Raw genomic sequence first — 11,912 nt, forward strand, 5'->3', positions numbered from 1 at the left:
ACTGAAGTTAAAGTAGAATTAATTTACATAGAGATAATCTACAAGTGAAATTTCATATTTGTACATGGGCATTTACACATCTAAGTAGTAAAAGGAAGTGACTTTGATGAGAGAAAGCAGTCAGAATGTTTGGGGCAACGCTCTCAGGTGGTGGTTTACATTAATTAAAATAACTTTAAGACTTTACAGTATATTTTGGAGCTATTAAAGCATGTCATGTTATTGTGAAGGACAGGAACTATGGTCCTGAATGTGTTGACAGCATTAATGAGCATTTGACGACCAGCAGCTCCAGTGGTGTCTCAAACCGATCTAGTAAAGGGCCGCTGTGGCTGCAGTGTTTCATTCCAACGAGCGAGAACACACCTCATCTAACAAATAAACCGTGTAAAAACAATTCAGTTGATTGAATAAGTCGAGTCTGGTGTGTTCTTGCATGGTTGGAATGAAAACCTGCATCCACAGCAGCAGTGGCAGATCTAGAAAATTCTACAAGGGGTGGCAAAGTGGTGGCAAGAGGTCTTGGCAGGGTGGCACGGGAGGACGGTACGCAGGAATCCCCAAATGTAAATGGATGACATGAGTGACACTGCAATTTAAATGGAAAGAGAATAAAAACATACCATGTGGTCCAGGGGGAATTGCAATAGGCCTAGGACCCTCTTCCTCCCTGTCATCTTCTTTTGCCTGGTGGTCACTCCCTGCCTCTGTCCCACTTTCTGAATTTGCAGCAGCCTCCTCTTCATCCCTCACGTCCTCTTCACCTTCACTTGTTTCTTCATCTCCTTCTGTGGCCTTCTCCTGCTCTGACCCTCCTGGTCTCTCCAGTTGATGACCTGTATCATTTCCCTCCTCTTCCTGCCGTGCACTTTTATTACTAAAGAAAAGTTACTACTTTTACCAAACTGTCATTATCCACACTTTTCGCTTTCCTCTTCATTGTTCTGCTCTCTCCAGCTACTCTCGCCTGCAATAGTAAAGATGTGAAAAGCTCTGGTTATCCTTATATTACCTTACACTGTAGAGCGATGAAGCTAATAAGTATAATGCATAAAATCAAAAGATTTCACACGCACACAACAGTTAAGTTTAGACTAATTTATGCTAGTTTACTGGTTATTTTCCCAGTTTGACAGTAAAGGGTGGTTTCATTTGTGCAGCGTCATTGCAATGATATGAGACAGTACGTGGTTTTATTTTACTGATTAGGTCATCAAATCAAAATGACTGATCTCCTAGCTAGAAATATGAAGTGTGTTGTAATGTATCGCCCGCAAAACGCGACCCTCTGTTATTGCTGAAGCGCCATCACCTTTAGTAAACATGACATTCATTACAGACGTGTGTCCTGGGTGGGCTCAGCTGGAGCCCACTGGGGTTCAGCTGCGCACGGCCACAGGTGGACTGGCTTCAACGAATGGGAAAGGGGTGTTTTTGTGGGGAATAGATGTACATCACTGTTAGAATGACCATTGAGCGGCTGGAGATTGCAGTGGGAAAAAAAAAAAAAAAAAAAAAAGGACTCTGAGGCAAAGTTACTTGTCCCACCCAGGTGTGTTTATTCATACAACAGGAAACCATAGTCATCAGAACCCAGCATGAAGATGTGACCAGCAAACCCGATAGATGGCTACTGGAGCCTTTTGTAGTTGGGCACTAAGGATCCCACCTGGAGGCTACTAAAGAAAGATTTAACAAATTATTATTATCCAACTATTTTATATAGATATATGGACATAAAAAATGCACTGCTGTTTAACTTAAAATGAAACCCATATAATTCATAATAAAGCAAAAACCAAATACCCCTATCCCAATCCTGCTACTTGGTCCCGCCCAGAACCTTCATAGCGGTCCTTGTACCACCCGGGACTCTTAGCAGAACACTCTGGCGCGGACACAAAGGAAAACAAGTGATAGAACAACTTAACAATACATTAATTTAACTGGCACAAGTTTCACAATATTTTCCCATGTAGCGTATTTGCACTAATTAACTGCTCTCAATTGTAGAATAATCATGGATGTATGAACAATGTTGTCTGGGCTCACAATAACGCCTCTCTTCCAGGCGCAGTGTGACACTCTCCGCACCTGTCCGAGGACAACACAACCAATCACGGGTTATCACGTTCAAATAAATAAACACAAACCATCAATAAATAGTTTCTGTAAAATATGCAATGTACAATTGTTCTGTGCAAAAGATTTTTAAATACAAATACCACTATCCAAGTATAAAGTGCCGTTATTAAAGTGCGCCTACCTTTCACGGTAGAAGTTAATGTTTTATGATTTGTTGAAGTGCTTCCTATTTTGCATTTTGTTTTTATGATTCGCTATTGCATTTTTCTGTTTGCTTCTGTGATTTGCACTTCAGGGCCACCATAGATTGTACCTGAATAATGTTTGGAAGATAAGATTAAAGGTTTTCTTTGCATTGGGCAGAAAAGGCACTTTTTAATTTTAATAAAGATGCTCAAAAAAGAAAAGACAGACTCCAAGGTAGGTTTGAGGTAGGGTGACGTTGATAGAAGGGCAAGACAAGACAAACGATATACAAATAAATATTCAAGAATGATATTAAAGCTGGAAGTGTGTTTCTGACATCCTTAACCATTCATCACCATCCGGACGAGGTCTGTCAGGAGGGAGAAGAAGAAACAACATCACATCAGCATCATATCTGAAGAAAGTCAGACAAAAGCAGGCACATACATCCGTCAGTGTGGATGCAATCGCTCTCCTCAACAGCAAATACAACCTGGATTATCAGATCTGATCAACATCAGGATTGATGTACAATATTAAAAACTAGGAAAAATGAGGGAAGAACAGGAGGTAAGTCAGACATTCGGACTCACGCGCATGCACACACACGAGGTGGGGGGAGTCAAAGATCCACTGCAGGACAGAAAGGTTGAGGGGACCTATTATACTCCAAGTTTTATACTTGCATTTGTGTTTCTACTAGAACACCTTTACATGCTTTAATGTTAAAAAAAAACAACTATTTTTCTCATACTGCTCATGGCTGCTGCAACCTCCCATAAAGCCCAGTATGCTCTGATTGGTCAGGCACTTCCTGCTCTCCACCCTGGCTGTTCCTTATTACTACCGCTAGCACGTAGCTAAATATCATTAGCAGTGGGCTGGTGGAAAATAAATCATTAATTTCTGATCAGAAATCACAAATAACGCTTTATAAAACAACAACACAACCAGACATGTTGTAGCAGTAGTTTGATCATAAACTAGGAAGTATTGAACAACGCAAGAAACAAATATTGCAGCATGTAGCTACATGTAGCAGTATGTTTTGAGCTGCACTACGTGGGCGTGCCATGCCTGGAGCAGATTACTTTATTTGAAAATCTCTGAGGGCCTGATGTCAGAAAAACTGTTGACAGCCGTCTGTATCCTGAGCAGATCTGCTCATGGGGGGTTAACCTAGTTACCCGTAATCACGTTTACCTCAATTGAGACTTTGGACATGTTTAACATGAACCTCCGAAATTATAACAAAGAAACAGAAAGTGAGAAGAATAATGGGTCCCCTTTAAAAAGTCAACAAGTCTGAAAATTAGAGCTCAGAGAACACCAATGCTCAGTGGCCACAGAATAACCTATAGTGAATGTTTCTAATTGCAAAGCCAGACCCATTTACTGTTCTCGTTATGGTATTTTAGTTTATTTGATTTATTTGGCACCACTTTCAGCATGACGCCTTGGGTGAATGACTCCGGCTAACTTACACATCCGTTGCTTAAACTAATCCAACATCTTTTGGATACAGGAGAGTCACTCTAATGGCTGTGCTACGCTGCAACTGTGTGCTACAACATGTCTCCCTTCTTCACTCCCTGTCTAGATGAAAGTGAGGCCCCTGTGCAGTGGTGAGCCATTTCTCCGTCTGTGTCAAGAGATCAGCAGTGAGGAGGGCTTTCAGGGGTTTGCTCATACCCTCTGCTCAACCGGACAAGGCTATGAGGCCGGAGTCAGTGAGCATGTGAAAAGGACTCTTGTTGTTTTGTACATCTACACCAGTAGTGTAGCATATTTTATATATGTTGCACAGTATAAGGACTTGATAAGAGTCATCTGAGTGCATCTTTACCTTCATAGTTAATGTAGCCATTCTCGTCTTCTTGTCCCGCTAGAAGAATTTCCACCTCCGCCTCTGTCATTTTTTCACCTGGAACAAAGAAGAATTACTATGTACTACAGGACGCAATAATGAAAAGAATGACAGGACAGCATGCAGCTTTTTATTTTTTTGGCCCAGATAAGTGCCTGATGGAATTTACGTTACTTTGCAAAAAGACTGACTTTGATACAGGATTAATGACAAATCTTTGTATTTTGCAGGTTTCTGTCGACTTACCTCGTGTAGTGAGAACTTGACGCAGCACAGCTCCCATCACTCTGCCGTTTCTCTTTGTGTCAAAGGCACGCAGACCCTTAACAATCTCCTCAAATGAGCCCCGGTCCGTTTTCTTAGCAATGGCCTGAAGCAGGGGCAGGAACTGTTCAAAGTCCAACATCTTGTAGTTCATCTCTGCAGGTAAATTAAAACAAAAGTTTTGTTTTTTAACACATCCAGAATTGTCATAAAAAGGGCAGACTTGTATTGATGTCAGCAACTTTGCAAAGGATTTTGAGAGCCTCTCTTAATCCCAGCATAGGCAAACAGCACAAGTACAATGCTCTGCACGCTCACATATGTACCCCAAACAAGCCAAAAAACTGCAATTCAACACATACAGATTCTCTGAGGTTCAATCTACAAATCTAACTGTGAGCCAAGTCAATGAGAATGTGTTAGGTTGAATTGGTCCATCTTATTGTAGCTTGCCTTCTAACTTGGGGTTTCCCAGGATCTTGAGCACGTCAGCATTGACAGGATTCTGTCCGAGTGCCCGCATGACTTCACCACACTGGCTGTAGGTGATCTTCCCCTGTCTGGTCCGGTCAAACAAAAGGAAGGCCTTCTTAAACTCTGATATGGAGACAGAGGTAAGACTCAGGTTCAGATGTACAGCACATTAATAAACATTGCTGACAAATGCTGTACAGAAGAGAGATAGAGAGAGATATATATACACACATCTATATATATATGCTCGGTTTGAACTGCAGCAGATCGTCTTGACCATGTCTACATGCCTAAATGCATTGAGTTGCTGCCATGTGATTGGCTGATTAGAAATTTGTGTTAATGAGCAGTTGGACAGGTGCACCTAATAAAGTGGCAGGTGAGTGTGTACACAACAACAAGACAAGGTTAACGAACAGCAAATAATTCATAAAAAAAAATGAAAAGATAAGGTAAGAAGTCAGTAAAGAGACTGACAATACAATAAAAGATGATACATAAAAAAAAATACAACAACACATAAAAGCAGTGTATATGAAACCTTAACCATTGTGAAGAAAAAATCTCTTGGTGATTAGTGAACTCACCCTTGATCTGGTCCTGTGTGAAGTCAGACTGATTGACAGGCGAGGTTAAAACAGGCACAGGGAATAACAGACTGGCGTTAGTGTGACGTTCAAATGCTTTATATTAATCCTCAATTAACGCTCATGTAGCATGCAGTTGGGAAAAGGACTACTGTGACTAAAGGCTCCAGGCTACAGCGTAGAGCCTTTGGTCACGGCAGCAGAAGCAGGGCAGAGAGAGATGCACAGGTTAATGTTAGATGTTTTCAGAACCCTCCGATGAAGAACTGGGTGTTCACACATCTATTCAATTAAGCTATTTCGACGGATAGGTCTGGAGCAGACGCTTTTCTCACCATGTCTGTTTGTTGGACGGCAGTCATGTAGTGTTGGGTGACTTTTCTGTCTTCTCTGATTTAAGTACACCGCCGATCAGCTGCGGCCAACGTCGCCGATGACGTCACCGCAGCTTGTATAGCAACAGCCAATCACATGCCCCCATTTCACAAAATGCCACATCCACTCTACTTTTCTGAAAAAATAAGTAATCATAAAAATTAAAATAAGCTTATACTTATAACTGTAATTGTCGTGTGCCTTTGCCATGTGGACCCTGTAATAAATTACACTGCTGACCAAGCTGGAATAATAATTGTGTGTTCAGACACGTTCCTCTTTTAATTTTACTTTAATCATCACTGTGATATGTTTGGAGGAGATTGATCAACAAAGTGTTTTTTTTTATCAAGAATAAATCACATTGTCACAATCACTTCATGAGAAGAGGTAAAAAATACTTTTTTACAATATACATACACATAGCCTACAGGGTGTCCCAAGAAATGTATATGTAACAGTTTTCTGCGTTGTGTTGTTTATTTGCAAGAAGGACCGAAACTCTCTTAGCTTCAGGACCAGACTTTTATTGCCTGGAAAATGATACGGAAATGACTGGTCAGCTCATGGTCAAGCACAGCACTCGTTCGGCACAGCTTTATGGAGGAAAATTAGCAAGTTAGCTTAACCTTCGAGCTAAGGTCTCTAGTTATAAACATTAGACAAAATAAACCCTCTGTAACACATTTAGTTACATGTAAAACTGTCGCCAGCTTCCTGAACATAATATCATGATAACTGCATTACTACATTACATTGTTTACACAGTTTCAGTAGACTATAACGCTGTGCTTCGTGTAACAAACCTACCATGGGCTTTATCCTCGCATACTGGCACTGTGTTTCGTCACAGCCCATATTTATGTGCTGAGGAGAGCCCTGCTAACCAGTGAGCGTTTGTGATACACGAATAAAGATAAATATGATTGGCTGTCACTGTGGAAGTGTAATCAATAGCAAAACTCAGATATACATATATGTAACATAGTTAAAAAGGTTCATGGTAAATAAATCCCACTAAATGGGACAACACTGCCATCTACAGTTCTAAAACCTGCCATAGTAGCAAAGGATTATGGGTAATCCTCAAAGCAACGGAGGATTACATTGAGGTAGCGTGTCTGAGAATGTCTGTGGACAAAAACAATGTTAACTTACTTCTTAAGTACTTAAACGCTAAGCTGACTGTAATTGGTAGGATTTAAGTTAGTTTGCATTAAGTTTGTCCGTTTTTTATTAAGTCAACTGGTCTTTTTGTTGTTAGTGATTTCCCTCCAGTGTCGCTAGCTAAAAATAACATGCACCGTCTTTCCAAACAGCATGCGCTGTTTGTCCACGACAGATGATTGAACGCAACCATTATCTTTTGTTATATAGGCAGGTACGTTTTTGTTAAAGAGATTGCAGTAATGTTGTGGTTTAATAACAATGTTATGTAAGTAAGTTACAAAATTGTTAGAAATATAAAATATAAAATGGGTAAAAAAATGTATGATATTTTTTAAATATGAAATATTTCTGTTATTTTATTTTCATTCATAATTTCACAGGCAGACCGTTTTTATTGTTTTTATTGTATCTACATAAGTTTAAATCTATACGATCACTGTATAATGTGTACTTGTAAATGTGAAACAAATTGTAACGAATGGATAATCCTCAAAGCAACGGAGGATTACATTGAGAGCATGCGCTGTTTGTCCACGGCAGATGATTGAACGCCACCATTATCTTTGGTTATATACGCAGAACGAATAAACAGCTGTTACCCAAACCTGATCAGCTCCGAGATTCATTTGACCAGAAGACACCCAACAGAGAGGTCACATATACACCATTGTTTAGTAGGTGTTATAAAAATGCATTTGATTTTCAAATTGTAATAGAATTTAGAAAACATAATTTTAATGTTTTGTCACCGCCTGTTCTCAAACTGACGCCCGTTCTGGTCCAGACACTGCTCTGAAAATGTGATGCAATGGAATCACACCCATCAAGAAAAAATTCCCTTGGTATTTGCACGCATTCACATTCAATGGCTGCTCTCAATTCAGCCACTGTTGCATGTCTCATAGCGTAGACTGACTTTTAGGTATCCCCATAAAATATATACATACATATACATACATACATACATATATATTGTAGCGACACTGGGTTTTGTGGTCGGGGGACTCCACAGACAGTAGTTGGGTGAGCTCTGTTGTTGTGGTCCTCCAGAGTTATGTGTGTGCCGTGTGTGTCAGTTAATGCCTAATAAGAATGAAATACAGCGGCTCGGGCCACAAAGCCTTCTCTGCCTCCCCTGTAATTATTACACTGGTGTCAGAAGCAAACAAAACATTTGAAGGTCGCCGTAAATTGCGCCTGGGTTAGTCGAGTTCTAGCTCCAGTGAGTTAGCCGTTAGCCTAGCAGTGATGGTCGCCCCAACTGTGAAAGAGGAGGAGTTTGACAGAGTTTCACAGGAGGCTAAGGATGGTTTGAGAGGGATGGCAGGGAGGCTGGCTGCCGACGTGGGGTTGTATGCGTTTCCCGCCCGCCAGGAGCCGATGACAGGGGCTCGGGATATATCCTGTCATGGCGGCGCCCATGCTCCGGTCACAGCTGTTGGACAGGGGAGGCGTTCCAGGCGCAATTTGAGCTGTTGGCAGACGCTGGAGCCTCGATATTAGAGACTAAAGCACTGAAGCTGGCGTTGTGCCTCACAGACGATGCTTTGTCATGCCTGCTGCTGCAGAGAAAGACATGATTATGGAGCAGAATTACTGCAAAATGGACTGAGTAACCGCTACAGGAAGCCTGGTGAGCCATTGCAGGTGCTGGCTAATGACATTGAGAGCCTGACATGTAGGGCATATGTCAACATGCCCTCCAGTGTGCAGAGTGAGTTGGCACGGGACCAGTTCATCAGAGCCCTCTGCCCCATGGAGCTGCATGTCCAGGTGCAGCTTTAGCATCCGAGTACTTTGCAGATGGCATTGGAGATGGCTGTGGAGAGAGAAATCGTGTGGGGATTGGTTTCTGAGGCAGGTCCAAAGGTGGGTTCTCAAGCTGGGCGGGCGGTGGTTACAACCCGGAGCTGGCGGAGGAGGAGAAGCCGGCTTGGGTGACAGAAGTGACTCAGCTAATAAGGGCTGTGTCACAGTAGCCCTCCCGTGGTCAGGGGTGTGGTCAACCAGGGCATTTGGTCAGAGATTGCCCCAGCCCTTGAGGGAGTCAGGGAAGTGCCATAGGTCCTGCACGGGGGTGAAGTGCGGACTGTGAACACCTCCCCCACTCCCCCCTCTTAAACTGCACCAGACAGGGGGGCCAGGCCAGCACAGCCGGGGGAGCAGGGCCCCGTGCTCCGTTTCAGACACAGACGACATCACAGCTTCAGAGACGGCTCTAGTGGTGGTTCGACTGGGTGACCTGTAGCTTTGGTAGGGGTGCCGTACTTGGCCCTGGTGGATATAGGGTCGTCAGTGACAGTGCTCAGGCCTTATTTTATGTCATGATATCATATTCTTACCACATGGCACCATAAAGGATGGTCTTGGATAGAAGTGGGGTTCTCTGCCGTTGACAGTTACACTCACAACGCTATGAATTCCCTGCTGGCAGGAGTACACGTCACAGCAAACTGCTTCATGCAGATACTGACGGACTACTGACACATGTGCAGTGTGATCGATAAAAATATTCTGTGCAGTTAACTAGTTGAGTTAATCTTCCACCGATCGTCAGGGCTCTTCTTTATTCCTTTGTACAACAGTGTGCGTCCGCAATGATACTTCACAAACCACACACACATACTACAGTGTAGTACAGTGTCCGGTTCCTTTGGATAGATGTCAAAAAATTCACCTAAGTGGAGAAGTTGCTGCGTCTTCTCTGAACGGAGGATTAAGCCAGTATATAAACAGCCAGCATATCATCACCAAAGCTGTTCCATTACAAGTGGTCCCTGGAGCCGGATTGTGCGTAGTACTGCGGCATGGGAACTTAAGGCAAACATACAGATGAACAACCTCCAGTTGTGCCCCACCCAAGCCAGTCTCATCAACTCCCCAGGTACCTACATGACTTTGTCATTGATAACCCTGGCTATCTGAATAGACGGGATACAACACACCAAGTGATAGAAGCGCATCAGGAAGAGCCTCAAGACCATACTCTGCTCACTGGGACAGAAGATTTGAGGCTGGAAGGGATGGAAGCCTATATGAAAGACATAACTAGGCAGATGAAACAGCTACAGTCAGCCATGGACAGTATTAAAGGTAAAGCTCACCCTGCAGCATCCATCCAACTTATCATATCCTCTCCGGAGCTCGAGCCCCTCTCATATTGATTATACTGGAGTGAGAGGGCCTAGAGATACCCCCTCATGGATAATCGGATGAGTTGGAGATCAGCTGATGGAGAATATCGTCAGCTCTTAGACAACCGCGAGCCTTGCTCACCTAGCCCATACAGCATGGGGAACAACTCAGGCTGCTCTGCAGCCATCCATCCAGGTAGCAGCACAACCACTGGACCTCAGTGAGTCTACCCATCATTTGGCTACCCCAACTGGACCAACACCGGAGCTTTCACAGCTGCGTACAGTTCAGTTGGCTCACCACACCTCAGTTGCCCAGTGAATATATTCACCTTCTCTGCCCGTCTTATCAGCCACCTACTGATCTAGGAGCAGCCTATTCACCCCCACATACTAAATATCCCCTTGTAGCTCAACTCTATAGCTATACCAGTCTGGATCTCAGTCAGCTGTACACTACCCACAGCTTACACCCATGGTTGCTCCACCTACAGCACCAGGATACATCTCTCCCTACAACAATCGTGCAACACTCACCATGACAGAAATGGCTATTGCACCTTCATATGGTATTCCAAAGCCCAAACTGCCTCTTTTCAGTTCTGGAAGGGAGAGTGATTTCATTATGTTGAAAAGGGGACTAGATAGCCTACTTGGTCCACACAGACGCTTAACTGAAGATTATAAATACCAAGGATACCTTGATCACCTCAAACTGCCGAGTGCCTACCAAATGGCAAAGAGATACATCCATGACTTTACACCATACACCAGTCAGGTCAGAAGAGGAGTACCCCAGGGGCTTTGAGTTAAGGATACCCTCTACTTCCACAACAATGGTCGACAACACCTCCTCTGATACAACTTGGTCCCGCAGCACGACTTGGAGGGAGGCTTTAACTGACCTTACCTCCCTCTCCCATGCGCCACTGAAATGTTGTGAAAGAGGAGGATTGAATTTGAATGTGATGCTTTGGTCGGCCAACTGTTGCTTCAATGATAGATTGAGACCTCCCATCGATTCTTTGAGCTCTCTCTCTCCCCCCCGGAAGTTGGTGCTTCTGTCACATAAGATCTCATATGGCTTGCCTCGTCTTGAGATAAATCGACGCAAGGCCAGTAAGAACGAGTCTGTGTCCATGTGTGGCAAAAGATCAAGGTGGGCACATCCTGAGGTAAGACATTTAAATATAATGCCCCATCGTTTCTCAAGCCTTCTTCCGATTTTCACTGTACAGGGCCTGAAACAGTCGCACCCGAAGGACCAGAATGAGAGTTTGTTGATACGGATCCGCTCAGCAGGCAGGTCGGCCATCATTGGTGCTGTAGGTTGGCCATCATCGGTGCCACAGGGGTGCTCCGCCACAAACAGCATTCTGCATAGTTTTTCTTAATTACCTGTCGACCATGTAGGATCGAGTCATTTCTCTGCATTTCTGCAAAGATTCTCTCAGGACCAGAGTGGTGCAGACGCTTGTGGCAATCCTTCACTAAGAGCTATGTGATCAGATGATCAGGGCTGATAACAACAGGGTGAAGGCTGTCTTCTAGCAGGCTCTCTGCTTTGCATAGTCGACCACCAACTCGAATGAGGCCTAATACTTGATCGTATTCGGGGCTGAGAGCACTCAAACGGCTGCCTGGATGGACTGGTTTGCCCTGTTTAAGTGCCTTTAGTTCTTCAGGGAAACTATCGGATTGTATCCTTCTCAGCCGAGCAGTCTCCATCTCAATACAATCAGCGGCAGACATAGCTGGAGCAGCCACCCC

General features: G+C 43.5%; 1 protein-coding gene across 1 annotated transcript; it reads right to left on the reverse strand.

Moving 5' to 3' along the window:
• Positions 1-2,612: 2,612 nt before the first annotated feature.
• Positions 2,613-11,517, reverse strand: LOC310965845 (myosin light polypeptide 6-like; the record flags this gene model as incomplete). Its single annotated transcript, XM_083939598.1, has 5 exons — positions 2,613-2,641; positions 4,118-4,195; positions 4,385-4,558; positions 4,856-5,022; positions 11,399-11,517. The coding sequence occupies 5 exons, from the start codon at positions 11,515-11,517 to the stop codon at positions 2,613-2,615; spliced, it is 567 nt and encodes a 188-aa protein (XP_083795724.1).
• Between the last annotated feature and the right edge of the window lie 395 nt (positions 11,518-11,912).

The sequence above is a fragment of the Echiichthys vipera genome, assembly GCF_963691815.1.
Source record: "Echiichthys vipera genome assembly, chromosome: X".
NCBI classification, from domain to species: Eukaryota; Metazoa; Chordata; class Actinopteri; order Perciformes; family Trachinidae; genus Echiichthys; species Echiichthys vipera.